A 16376-nucleotide genomic window follows, 5' to 3' on the forward strand; every position below is an offset into this window, starting at 1 on the left:
AACACGACAATAGACAAAAAGCATGAACAATTATAAACATTTAATGTATTGAAAACATTGACTACAAAAATGCGTTGGATAATCCAGAACGTTGGATAAGTGAGACTCTACTGTAGGTTGGTCCTGGGCTGATGGGAGTTGCAGCACATCAGCTGTAAACATTTATAAATGGTTCTCTTTATATGGTTATGCATTTTCTAAAAGGTCTATTCTTAAAATCCACAATCCAAAAACCCACGTCCCCTGGATGAGAACCCTCGGCCTCTCGGTCGGTCTGCCAAGCTCAGCTCCTGCTTGCAGTACCTATTGCTCTACCCGCATTTGCATGTTTTGGATCTGCTGGCTTGGCGGAAGCTGGGGCTGACAGCAGGAGCTCGCCCACGTCCCCTGGATGAGAACCCTCGGCCTCTCGGTCGGTCTGCCAAGCTCAGCTCCTGCTTGCAGTACCTATTGCTCTACCCGCATTTGCATGTTTTGGATCTGCTGGCTTGGCGGAAGCTGGGGCTGACAGCAGGAGCTCGCCCACGTCCCCTGGATGAGAACCCTCGGCCTCTCGGTCGGTCTGCCAAGCTCAGCTCCTGCTTGCAGTACCTATTGCTCTACCCGCATTTGCATGTTTTGGATCTGCTGGCTTGGCGGAAGCTGGGGCTGACAGCAGGAGCTCGCCCTGGTGTATTTTTAAATTAGTCCAATTGATGGAAAAATAATATTTATTAATAAAAATTAGTTCAATATGTTTGAATATTTTTATACTTATGTTAAATTAATTATATTGAAGGGAAGAACGCTGAGGCGACAGAGAGGACATGCGCAATGGAGTGGAGGAGGGCGGGAGTGAGTGGTGCGCATGCGCAGGGCTAGCGAGCGCTGAGGAGAATAAGGAATGTGACAGGGCAAGATGCGCATGCGCATCAAGGAGAACGCTGAGGAGAGAAGAGAAAAAGCGTGGCGCGCATGCGTCGAAGGGGCGGGCCTAAGCGGAATGAGCGACAGGGCAAGAGGCGCATGCGCATGAAGGAGAACGCTGAGGAGAGAAGAGAAAAAGCGTGGCGCGCTTGCGCCGAAGGGGCGGGCCTAAGCGGAATGAGCGACAGGGCAAGACGCGCATGCGCATGAAGGAGAACGTTGAGGAGAAGAACGAGAGAAAAAGCGTGGCGCGCATGCGTAGCAGGGGCGGGCCTAAGCGGAATGAGCGACAGGGCAAGACGCGCATGCGCATGAAGGAGAACGTTGAGGAGAAGAACGAGAGAAAAAGCGTGGCGCGCCTGCGTAGCAGGGGCGGGCCTAAGCGGAATGAGCGACAGGACAAGACGCGCATGCGCATGAAGGAGAACGTTGTGGAGAAGAACGAGAGAAAAAGCGTGGCGCGCATGCGCAAAAGGGGCGGGCCTGTCCCAACCAACGGCGCCTCCCGTTTCCTGCGCGGGGCGCATGCGCGGCGGGGCTGAAAAGGGGCCGAGTGGGCGGGGCGGGGCCTTCCTTCCTTCCGTCCTTCCTTCCTTCCGGGCTTCCCGTGGTTCCGGTGGATGGCGGAGAAGGAGCAGAAGGAGACGCGGAGGCAGCGGCGCGGCAGCACTCGAGGGCGGGCCCCGGAGGACCCCTAGGCCGCGGCAGGCAGGGGCCCCTCTAGGGACCATAGAGTGCGGGAGCGATGGACGGCGACAGGAGGCTCCCCCACCGGTACTCCAAGGTGCGGACGGGCGGAGGGAGGAAGGGCCGGCCTTGTAGCGGCAGAGCCTGGCTGCTCCCCGCCCCCCCCCAAGGCCTTCGCGCCCCTGAATGGCCTCGCAGCACCAGGGCCTGGCTGCTCCCCGCCCCGGTTGGGGGAGGGGGAGGGGGAGGGGGAGGGGGTGAGCTCTGGCCGGGGGTTGGCACTGAATAATAATAATAATAATAATAATAATAATAAGAGTAATATATTATTGTTGTTATTATTTTTGTTATATTATTATATTAATAATGTCTTATTATATATTATTATATTATTTGTACATTAATAATATATTATTATTATTATAGTTTGATTTAACTTCCGTATCGCCATGGGTTGGCACTGAATAATAATAATATTAAGAATAATATATTATTATTGTTATATTATTATTATTATTATGTTATATTAATAATGTATTATATATTATATATTATATTTCCTATCACCATGGGTTGGCACTGAATAATAATAATATTAAGAATAATATATTATTATTGTTATATTATTATTATTATGTTATTATATTATTATATTATTTGTACATTAATAATATATTATTATTATTATAGTTTGATTTAACTTCCGTATCGCCATGGGTTGGCACTGAATAATAATAATATTAAGAATAATATATTATTATTGTTATATTATTATTATTATGTTATTATATTATTATATTATTTGTACATTAATAATATATTATTATTATTATAGTTTGATTTAACTTCCGTATCGCCATGGGTTGGCACTGAATAATAATATTAAGAATAATATATTATTATTGTTATATTATTATTATTATTATTATTATTATGTTATTAGATTAATAATGTATTATATATTATATATTATATTTCCTATCGCCATGAGTTGGCACTGAATAATAATAATAATAATAAGAGTAATATATTATTGTTGTTATTATTTTTGTTATATGATTATTATATGTTATATTATTATATTAATAATGTCTTATTATATATTATATATTATTATATTATTTGTACATTAATAATAATATATTATTATTATTATAGTTTGATTTAACTTCCGTATCGCCATGGATTGGCACTTAATAATAATAATATTAAGAATAATATATTATTATTGTTATATTATTATTATTATTATTATTATTATTATTATTATTATGTTATTATATTAATAATGTATTATATATTATATATTATATTTCCTATCGCCATGGGTTGGCACTGAATAATAATAATATTAAGAATAATATATTATTGTTGTTATTATTTTTGTTATATTATTATTATATGTTATATTATTATATTAATAATGTCTTATTATATATTATTATATTATTTGTACATTAATAATATATTATTATTATTATAGGTTGATTTAACTTCCGTATCGCCATGGGTTGGCACTGAATAATAATAATATTAAGAATAATATATTATTATTGTTATATTATTATTATTATTATGTTATTATATTATTAGATTAATAATGTATTATATATTATATATTATATTTCCTATCGCCATGGGTTGGCACTGAATAATAATATTAAGAATAATATATTATTGTTGTTATTATTTTTGTTATATTATTATTATGTTATATTATTATATTAATAATGTCTTATTATATATTATTATATTATTTGTACATTAATAATATATTATTATTATTATAGTTTGATTTAACTTCCGTATCGCCATGGATTGGCACTTAATAATAATAATATTCAAGAATAATATATTATTATTGTTATATTATTATTATTATGTTATTATATTATTATATTAATAATGTATTATATATTATATATTATATTTCCTATCGCCATGGGTTGGCACTGAATAATAATAATAATAAGAGTAATATATTATTGTTGTTATTATTTTTGTTATATGATTATTATATGTTATATTATTATATTAATAATGTCTTATTATATATTATATATTATTATATTATTTGTACATTAATAATATATTATTATTATTATTATAGTTTGATTTAACTTCCGTATCGCCATGGATTGGCACTTAATAATAATAATATTCAAGAATAATATATTATTATTGTTATATTATTATTATTATTATTATTATGTTATTATATTAATAATGTATTATATATTATATATTATATTTCCTATCGCCATGGGTTGGCACTGAATAATAATAATATTAAGAATAATATATTATTGTTGTTATTATTTTTGTTATATTATTATTATATGTTATATTATTATATTAATAATGTCTTATTATATATTATTATATTATTTGTACATTAATAATATATTATTATTATTATAGGTTGATTTAACTTCCGTATCGCCATGGGTTGGCACTGAATAATAATAATATTAAGAATATATTATTATTATATATTATATTATTTGTACATTAATAATATATTATTATTATTATTATTATTATTATAGGTTGATTTAACTTACATGAGAGCTGTGCCTTTCCTATCGCTATGGGTTGGCACTGAATAATAATAATATTAAGAATAATATATTATTATTGTTATTTTATTATATATTATTATATTATTTGTACATTAATAATATATTATTATTATTATAGGTTGATTTAACTTCCATGAGAGCTGTGCCTTTCCTATCGCCATGGGTTGGCACTGAATAATAATATTATTAGGAATAATATATTATTTTTGTTATTATTTTTGTTATATTATTATATTATTATTCTATTAATAATGTATTATTATAATATGATATTATTCATTTATTAATATTATATTATATTATTATTATTATTATTATTATGGGTTGCTTTGACTTCCATGAAGCTGTGCCTTTCCTATCGCCATGGGTTGGCACTGAATAATAATAATATTAAGAATATATTATTATAATATGATATTATTCGTATATTAATATTATATTATTATTATTATGGGTTGCTTTGACTTCCATGAAGCTGTGCCTTTCCTATCGCCATGGGTTGGCACTGAATAATAATAATATTAAGAATATATTATTATAATATGATATTATTCGTATATTAATATTATATTATTATTATATTAATAATGTATTATTATAATATGATATTATTCATTTATTATTATTATTATTATTATGGGTTGCTTTGACTTCCATGAAGCTGTGCCTTTCCTATCGCCATGGGTTGGCACTAAATAATAATAATAATAATAATAATATATTGTTGTTGTTGTTTTTGTTATGCTGTTGTTATTATTATTATGTAATGTTATATTTTTATTATATGTTATTATATTATTATAATATTAACTATTTATTATATATTATTATAATATTATTATTATTACATTAATAATATATTATATATTATTATTATTATTATATTGTAATATAAATACTATATACAATAAGCAGGGAATGGCCTTGCGGCTTCAAGGCCTGGCTGCTTCCTGTCTGAGGGAATATATATATATTGATATATAAACGATTGTATGCATTTCTTAATATAATACTAATAATTTATGACTATTATTATTATTACCATGTATGTAGTATGTCTGATTGCGTGTTCCTTGCGTGTAGGAGGAGCTCCTGGACATCAAGGAGCGGCCCTTCTCCAAGCGCAGGCCGTCCTGCCTCTCCGAAAAATACGACAGGTGGCATTCTAATATTTTGTACATTATTTTGTTACATTTTATTTATTTTTATTATTTTTAATTATTTTTATTAATAATATTTTGCATCACCACTTGATTCATTCCTTTATTATTATAAATTATGTTTAATCAACTATTAATGATAATTTAAATTATTATTATTCATTTAATATTATTGTTTTACATTATTTTATTTATTTTTATTAATATTTTACATTACCACTTTATATATTATTTTAAATCATGATATATACATTAAATTATTATTCATTCATTTAATATTATTATTTTACATTTTATTTATTTTTATTAATATTTTTACATATACATTTTTATAATATAAATTTATAATTTATTACTATTATTAACTGTAATTTAATTTTTTGTATTTATTTATACATTAATTTTATTAATTTCTTTATTTATACTATTAGTATAATTCATTATATTATTGTTATTCATTTTTGTTGTGACGCATCATTTCCTTCATTCATTAACTTTTTAAATTATTAATATTTATTATTATTTTAAATTATTTATTTTATTAATATTTACAATACTATTTATTCATTTCATTAGTATTATTATTGAAAATAATTGTTTTAATTCATTTATTATTATAGCTCACGGTTTTCTTCCTTTGTTATTAATATATAAAAATTATTATTAATGATTTAATTTATTTTTATTCCATGGTTATAACTCATTGTTTTTTTATTTATTATTCATTTATTATTATAATTATATATATTATTAATCTATATTTATTATATATATCATATATATTTATATCATTTATTATTTATTTATATATTATTAAAGTATATTTATTTATTATATATATCATTATAATTATTTATAATTTGTTTTTAATCTTTCAAATTGTTATATTTATTTTTTATTTTAATAAAATATTTATTATTATTTTAAAATATTGTTTATTTTATTAATATTTTCAATACTATGTATTCATTTCATTAGTGTTATTATTGAAAATAATTGTTTTAATTCATTTATTATTATTATAGCTCACGGCCTTCTTCCTTTATTAATATATAAAAATTGTTATTATTTATTAATGATTTAATTTATTTTTATTCCATGGTTATAACTCATTGTTTTATTCATTTATTTATATATATATCATTTATTATTTATTTTATTTTTATTATTTATGTATTATTAAAATATATTTATTATATATATCATTTATAATTACTATTTATTTTAAATATTTCAAATTGTTATTTTTATTTTATTAATATTTCCGATACTATTTATTCATTTCGTTAGTATTATTATTGAAAACAATTGTTTTAATTCATTTATTATTATTATTATAGCTCATGGCTTTTCCTCCTTTGTTATTAATATATAAAAATTGTTATTATTTATTAAGGGTTTGATTTATTTATATTCCATGGTTCTAACTCATTATTTTATTCACGTATAATTTATTTGTTTTTTTTAATATATATTATTTATTTTTAATATTTCAAATTATTATTTTATATTATTGTGCTTGCAGCGAGGGCGTCTGGGACCCGGAGAAATGGCACGCGTCCTTGTACCCGAATTCGGGGCGCGCCTCGCCCAACGAGGAGCAGCCGCCACCCCCACCGCTGCGCCCCAAAAAGGACCCCGAGGGACCCCTCGGGCGCAGGATCGGCGGTGAGAGGCCCACCGAATAATATGGAATATTAAAACATTATATTCAAATATATTCATACATTTATTGATGAATATTCAATGGATTAAAACATTAAATATATATATTTAATTGATATTTAATATATACATATATTTAAATATTGAATATTTTATTCACATTAAAAAATTCAAATATTACGTACTATATATGCATAACATATTTAAATATTGAATACTTTATTCACATTAGAACATTATATTCAAATAATACGTTTTATATTTATATATATATATATATATATATGTAACATATATTTAAAAATTGAATATTTTATTCATATTTAAACATTACGTATTATATTTATATATATAGTTTTAAAGATTGAATATTTTATTCACATTAAAACATTCAAATATTATGTACTATATATGTATAACATATTTAAATATTGAATATATTATTCACATTAAAACATATTCAAATAATACGTATTATGTTTACATATATATGTAACATATATTTAAAAATTGAATATTTTATTCATATTTAAACATTACGTATTACATATATATATATATAGTTTTAAATATTGAATATTTTATTCACATTAGAACATTATATTCAAATAATACGTTTTATATTTATATATATTTAAATATTGAATATTTTATTCCTATTTAAACGTATTCAAATAATACGTATTATATTTATATATATGTAACATATATTTAAAAATTGAATATTTTATTCATATTTAAACATTACGTATTATATTTATATATATAGTTTTAAATATTGAATATTTTATTCATATTAAAACATTCAAATATTACGTACTATATATGTATAACATAATATTGAATATTTTATTCACATTAGAACATTATATTCAAATAATACGTTTTATATTTATATATATAGTTTTAAATATTGAATATTTTATTCCTATTTAAACATATTCAAATAATACGTATTATATTTATATATATATGTAACATATATTTAAAAATTGAATATTTTATTCATATTTAAACATTACGTATTATATTTATATATATAGTTTTAAATATTGAATATTTTATTCCTATTTAAACATATTCAAATAATACGTATTATATTTATATATATAACATATATTTAAAAATTGAATATTTTATTCATATTTAAACATTACGTATTATATTTATATATATAGTTTATTCACATTAAAACATTCAAATATTACGTACTATATATGCATAACATATTTAAATATTGAATACTTTATTCACATTAGAACATTATATTCAAATAATACGTTTTATATTTATATATATTTAAATATTGAATATTTTATTCCTATTTAAACATATTCAAATAATACGTATTATGTTTACATATATATGTAACATATATTTAAAAATTGAATATTTTATTCATATTTAAACATTACGTATTACATATATATATATATATATATATAGTTTTAAATATTGAATATTTTATTCATATTAAAACATTCAAATATTATGTACTATATATGTATAACATATTTAAATATTGAATATTTTATTCACATTAGAACATTATATTCAAATAATACGTTTTATATTTATATATATGTAACATATATTTAAAAATTGAATATTTTATTCATATTTAAACATTACGTATTATATTTATATATATAGTTTTAAATATTGAATATTTTATTCCTATTTAAACATATTCAAATAATACGTATTATATTTATATATATATAACATTAAAATTTTACGTATTACATTTATATATATAAATATATTTAAATATTTAATATTTTATTCATATTTAAACATATTCAAACATTACGTATTATATTTATATATATATATAACATACTGAAATATTGAATATTTTATTCATATTTAAACATGTTCAAATATTACATATTATATTTATATATATAAAATATATTGATATATTGAATATTTTATTCATATTTCAACATATTCAAATATTGAATAATTTATTCATATTTAAACGTTATGTTCAAATATTACATAGTATATATATATATATATAATATTGATATATTGAATATTTTATTCATATTTAAACATATTCAAACATTACGTATTATATTTATATATATATATTTAGATGTTGAATAATTTATTCATATTTGAACATTATATTTAAATAATATGTATTGTATTTATATATATATATATATTGAATATTTTATTCATATTTCAACATATTCAAATATTGAATATTTTATTCATATTTAAACATGTTCAAATACTACATATTATATTTATATATATAAAATATATTGATATATTGAATATTTTATTCATATTTAAACGTTATATTAAAATATTACATATTTAGATATTGAATATTTTTTCATATTTTTCATATCGTGTATTATATTTATATCTATATATAAAACATATATTGATATAGTGAATGTTTTATTCATATTTAAATATTACCACTTGTTATTTATTGATTATTGGCGGTGATGTTGATCTGACACATGTGATGCTATTATTATTATGATTATTATGATATGTTGGACTGACTTAACATTTATTATTGCTTATTAATGATTTTATTATTATAATTATTGATATTTTGGAATGTTATTTTATTAATCACTAGCTGTGCCCGGCCACGCGTTGCTGTGGCGAAGTATGGTGGAATGGGAAATAAAGTATTGAGGAATTGGTGGTAGTTAAGGTAAAGGGTCCCCTGGGCTGAGTGGGTTGCTAGGAGACCAAGTGAGCGGAGCTTAGCCTTGTAACTGGCAGCAATTGGATAAAAACAATTATTCCTCTCCCTCTAATTAGGACTTTATTTTTCTTTTCTTTTTGTTGTATCAACCTAGAGGCATGGATGAGGGGTTGTGATGTCAATTTTCGAGGTTGTGGGGTGTTTAGTTTTGTTGTTTTGTCGGTCGCCAGGATTCCATCACTTTTTTATATTGGATAAAAACAATTATTCCTCTCCCTCTAATTAGGAATTTATTTTTCTTTTCTTTTTGTTGTATCAACCTAGAGGCATGGATGAGGGGTTGTGATGTCAATTTTCGAGGTTGTGGGGTGTTTAGTTTTGTTGTTTTGTCGGTCGCCAGGATTCCATCACTTTTTTATATTGGATAAAAACAATTATTCCTCTCCCTCTAATTAGGAATTTATTTTTCTTTTCTTTTTGTTGTATCAACCTAGAGGCATGGATGAGGGGTTGTGATGTCAATTTTCGAGGTTGTGGGGTGTTTAGTTTTGTTGTTTTGTCGGTCGCCAGGATTCCATCACTTTTTTATATTGGATAAAAACAATTATTCCTCTCCCTCTAATTAGGAATTTATTTTTCTTTTCTTTTTGTTGTATCAACCTAGAGGCATGGATGAGGGGTTGTGATGTCAATTTTCGAGGTTGTGGGGTGTTTAGTTTTGTTGTTTTGTCGGTCGCCAGGATTCCATCACTTTTTTATATTGGATAAAAACAATTATTCCTCTCCCTCTAATTAGGAATTTATTTTTCTTTTCTTTTTGTTGTATCAACCTAGAGGCATGGATGAGGGGTTGTGATGTCAATTTTCGAGGTTGTGGGGTGTTTAGTTTTGTTGTTTTGTCGGTCGCCAGGATTCCATCACTTTTTTATATTGGATAAAAACAATTATTCCTCTCCCTCTAATTAGGAATTTATTTTTCTTTTCTTTTTGTTGTATCAACCTAGAGGCATGGATGAGGGGTTGTGATGTCAATTTTCGAGGTTGTGGGGTGTTTAGTTTTGTTGTTTTGTCGGTCGCCAGGATTCCATCACTTTTTTATATTGGATAAAAACAATTATTCCTCTCCCTCTAATTAGGAATTTATTTTTCTTTTCATTTTGTTGTATCAACCTAGAGGCATGGATGAGGGGTTGTGATGTCAATTTTCGAGGTTGTGGGGTGTTTAGTTTTGTTGTTTTGTCCGCTGCCATGACGCCATCACTCTTTTATATATATATATATAGATTTGTTATTTATTTTTTATTATTAATAATTATTTATTGGTTATGGGTGGCGATGTGGATTTGATACGTGTGGCGGGGTTTTCTTTAATGATGTGTTTATTCACGTTATTGATTATTGATTGATGACTTTACTTATTCATTATTTATTTTATTATTATTTATTGGTTATGGGTGGCGATGTGGATCTGATACGTGTGGTGGGGTTTTCTTTAATGATGTGTTTATTCACGTTATTGATTATTGATTGATGACTTTACTTATTCATTATTTATTTTATTATTATTTATTGGTTATTGGTGGCGATGTGGATTTGATACGCGTGGAGGGGTTTTCTTTAATGATGTGTTTATTCATGTTATTGATTATTGATTGATGACTTTACTTATTCATTATTTATTTTATTATTATTTATTGGTTATGGGTGGTGATGTGGATTTGATACGTGTGGTGGGGTTTTCTTTAACGATGTGTTTATTCACGTTATTGATTATTGATTGATGACTTTACTTATTCATTATTTATTTTATTATTATTTATTGGTTATGGGTGGCGATGTGGATCTGATACGCGTGGAGGGGTTTTCTTTAACGATGTGTTTATTCACGTTATTGATTATTGATTGATGACTTTACTTATTCATTATTTATTTTATTATTATTTATTTGTTATGGGTGGCGATGTGGATCTGATACACGTGGAGGGGTGTTTATTTCTTCATGTTATTTATTATTTATTGATTATTGATTGGTTATGGGGGGTGTCCTTTATTTTGCTGACTAATCACTTGTGATGCGTTATTTGTGATTGTTTCCTGAGCGTGGTTGTGTCTCCCCTCGTGGCAGACCCCCGGGAGCGCCTGCGGGAGGAGGACCTGGAGGTGGTGCTGAGCCCCCAGCGCCGCAGCTTCGGGGGGGGCTGCCACGTGACCGCCCACCCCGGGGGCCCCCCCGGGGGACCCCCCTCCTCCTCCTCCTCGGCCGCCGGCCTGGCCGTGGGGTCCCGGCGCTCGGGGAGCCCCCTCGAGAACGGCGGCCGGCGCATCGGGAGCGGGAGGCTCCTCTCCGCCACCACCACGGGCACCGCCGCCACCACCACCAGCACCACCCACCGGGCCACCACGTCCGCCACCGCCTTCGAGGGCAAGGAGCCCCCCCACAAGGAGAAGCGCTTCCGGGTCAGGACCCACGCCCCCTTACCCTGCCATTATTAATGTGATACTATTATTATTATTATTATTATTATTATTATTATTATTATTATTATGACACAGCAAACAAGACAGATATGCTGGATCTTGTTTTATATTATTAAATATAATAATAATAATATTATATTATTATTATTATTATTATGACACAGCAAACAAGACAGATATGCTGGGTTTCGTTTTATATTATTAAATATAATAATAATAATAATATATTATTATTATTATTATGACAGCAAACAAGACAGATATGCTGGATCTCGTTTTATATTATTAAATATAATATTATTATTATTATTATTATTATTATTATTATGACAGCAAACAAGACAGATATGCTGGATTTCGTTTTATATTATTAAATATAATAATATATTATTACAAGACAGATATGCTGGGTTTCGTTTTATATTATTAAATATAATAATAATAATATATTATTATTATTATTATTATTATTATTATGACACAGCAAACAAGACAGAGATGCTGGGTTTCGTTTTATATTATTAAATATAATAATAATAATATATTATTATTATTATTATTATTATTATTATTATTATGACACAGCAAACAAGACAGATATGCTGGGTTTCGTTTTATATTATTAAATATAATAATAATAATATATTATTATTATTATTATTATTATTATTATTATTATGACACAGCAAACAAGACAGAGATGCTGGGTTTCGTTTTATATTATTAAATATAATAATAATAATAATAATAATAATAATAATAATAATATATTATTATTATTATTATTATTATGACACAGCAAACAAGACAGATATGCCGGATTTCGTTTTATATTATTAAATAGAATAATAATAATAATATATTATTATTATTATTATGACACAGCAAACAAGACAGATATGCTGGATTTCGTTCTATATTATTAAATATAATAATAATAATATATTATTATTATTATTATTATGACACAGCAAACAAGACAGATATGCTGGATTTTGTTTTATATTATTAAATATAATAATATATCATAATAATAATAACAATATATTATTATTATTATTATTATTATGGTATAATGATATTGTGCTATGGTCTCGTTACATTGCCTTATAATAACCAGTACATATAGGATTATTATTCTATTATTTATATTGTTATTGCTATTAGCGTGAGACAAGCGATTAAGCAAATATTTTTAATAATAATAATATAATAATTATATTGAGCTTAGCCTTCTAACTGTCAGCAATTGGATAAAAACAATTATTATGATATAGGATTATTACTCTATTATTTATCTTGTTATTACTATTATTGTGAGACAAGCGATTAAGCAAATACTGGTTTTAATACTACAGTGATGGAGTTTTGAATATGACAGTGATGATGATGATGTTGTCGTTGTTGTTGTTGTTGTTGTTGTGTTTGCAGCGTGACTTCGGGGAGGGCAAGCGTGGCTTCGGGGGGCCCCCCGAGCGGCGGTGCCGGCACGACTCGTACACGGAGGAGGAGCCGGAGTGGTTCTCGGGGGGGCCCACCAGCCAGTCCGAGACCATCGAGCTCATCGGCTTCGACGACCACATCCTCCTCGAGCACCACGACCCCGACCACCACCACCACCACAAGGCCAGCGGAGGGGGGGGGCGGAAGCGCTCGCGCCGCAGGAACCCCTCCCTCAAAGAAGGTCGGCCACGGACACCCCCCCCCGACTGCCCTTGATTACCCCATTTATTACGTATTATCCCCTGGGATGAGTGGGTTGCTAGGAGACCCAAGTAGGCGGAGCTTAGCCTTGCAACTGGCAGCAATTGGATAAAAACAATTATTCCTCTCCCTCTAGTTAGGCCTTTTTCCTTTATTTTTGTTGTATGAACGTAGAGGTGTGGATGAGGGGTTGTGCTGCCAAGTTTAGTGTTTCTGGGACGTGTAGTTTTGTTGTTTTGTCCTCGGCCGAAACGTCGCTACCCTTTTATATATATAGATATATATATATATCTCATGGAGTACATTGTAGACATCAATTTATTACAATTTTATATATTTTATATATTAGTACATTATGTTATGTGTTATATTTTTTATTATATTGCATATATTATTTTATACATGTTAATATCTATTACAGTGTGTATATATATATATCTCATGGAGTGTAGACATCAATTTATTACAATTTTATATATTTTATATATTATTTAGTACATTATATTATGTGTTATATTTTTTATTATATTGCATATATTATTTTATACATTATGTTAATATCTATTACAGTGTGTATATATATATATATCTCATGGAGTGTAGACATCAATTAATACAATTTTATATATTTTATATACTTACTTATTTTATATATTATTTTATATGTTATGTTAATATCTATTACTGTGTATACATATATATATATATATCTCATGGAGTGTAGACATCAATTTATTACAATTTTATATATTTTGTATATTATTTAGTACATTATATTATGTGTTATATTTTTTATTATATTGCATATATTTTATACATTATGTTAATATCTATTACAGTGTGTATATATATATATCTCATGGAGTGTAGACATCAATTAATACAATTTTATATATTTTATATACTTACTTATTTTATATATTATTTTATATGTTATGTTAATATCTATTACTGTGTATACATATATATATATCATGGAGTGTAGACATCAATTTATTACAATTTTATATATTTTATATATTATTTAGTACATTATGTTATGTGTTATATTTTTATTATATTGCATATATTATTTTATACATTATGTTAATATCTATTACAGTATATATATATATATATCTCATGGAGTGTAGACATCAATTTATTACAATTTTATTTATTTTATATACTTATTTTATATATTATTTTATATGTTATGTTAATATCTATTACAGTGTGTGTATATATATATATATATATATATATATCTCATGGAGTGTAGACATTAATTTATTACAATTTTATATATTTTATATATTATTTAGTACGTTATATTATGCATTATATTTTTTATTATATTGCATATATTATTTTATATGTTATGTTAATATCTATTACTGTGTATATATATATATCTAGATCTATATCTCATGGAGTACATTGTAGACATCAATTTATTACAATTTTATATATTTTATATATTATTTAGTACATTATATTATGTGTTATATTTTTTATTGCATATATTACTTTATATATTATGTTAATATCTATTACTGTGTATATATCTATCTATCTATCTATCTATCTATCTATCTATCTATCTCATGGAGTGTAGACATCAATTTATTACAATTTTATATTTATATTGCATATATTATTTTATACATTATGTTAATATCTATTACAGTATATATATATATATATATATATATATATATATATATATATATATATATATATATCATGGAGTGTAGACATCAATTTATTACAATTTTATATTTATATTGCATATATTATTTTATACATTATGTTAATATCAATTACAGTATATCTCATGGAGTACATTGTAGACATCAGTTTTATATATTTTATATATTATTTAGTACATTATGTTATGCCTTATATTTTTATATTATATTGCGTATATTATTTTATATATTACAGTAGAGTCTCACTTATCCAACGTTCTGGATTATCCAACGCATTTTTGTAGTCAATGTTTTCAATGCATTGTGATCTTTTGGTGCTCAATTTGTAAATACAGTAATTACTACATAGCGTTACTGCATAATGCCACCCTGTATAAGATATATTTATTACATTGCATTGTTTTAAAATATAATATTATATATTCTATAAGGTAATGCATAATACACCATACAGTATGTCCCAAATGATATACATCTGGCGTCTTCCTTCCCGTGTGCCAGGCCTGGAGTGCAACGGGGGGCCCCCGCCAGAGAAGGAGGGGCCCCGCCGGGGGGACGTGGTGCCCGTGGGGGGGCCGCCCGCCGAGCAGGAAGTCCCGCCCCCGCGGGAGGAGTTCGACTTCAACGAGTTCTTCAACCTGGACAAGAGCGTCCCCGGACTGGCCTCCGTGAGTCCCGGGCGCGGGGTCGGGGTCGGGGGGGGTCCGGGGGGGTGGGGTCGGGATTGGGGTGGCAGTCGGGATGGGGTCGGGGACATGGAGAGGCCTGTCCCGGGTGCTGACGTTGTGTCCGTGTGTCCGCCCCCCCCCCCGGGCGCAGG

At 27.8% G+C, this 16376-nt stretch overlaps 1 protein-coding gene across 2 annotated transcripts in view; it reads left to right on the forward strand.

The window, feature by feature from the left end:
* The first annotated feature begins 863 nt into the window (after positions 1-863).
* LOC134294965 (eukaryotic translation initiation factor 4E transporter-like) overlaps positions 864-16376 on the forward strand; it is a 29535-nt gene continuing 14022 nt past the window's right edge. The window contains exons 1-6 of one of the 2 annotated variants that reach the window (XM_062966919.1): positions 864-1690; positions 5259-5332; positions 6861-7003; positions 11809-12140; positions 13593-13845; positions 16058-16224. In XM_062966919.1, coding sequence (XP_062822989.1) covers positions 1652-1690; positions 5259-5332; positions 6861-7003; positions 11809-12140; positions 13593-13845; positions 16058-16224 — 1008 coding nt within the window. In that variant the 5' untranslated portion in view covers positions 864-1651. The remainder of the gene's footprint in view (positions 1691-5258; positions 5333-6860; positions 7004-11808; positions 12141-13592; positions 13846-16057; positions 16225-16376) is intronic. The other variant, XM_062966920.1, reaches the window with a different exon arrangement.

The sequence above is a fragment of the Anolis carolinensis genome, unplaced genomic scaffold, assembly GCF_035594765.1.
Source record: "Anolis carolinensis isolate JA03-04 unplaced genomic scaffold, rAnoCar3.1.pri scaffold_41, whole genome shotgun sequence".
Classification (NCBI taxonomy): Eukaryota; Metazoa; Chordata; class Lepidosauria; order Squamata; family Dactyloidae; genus Anolis; species Anolis carolinensis.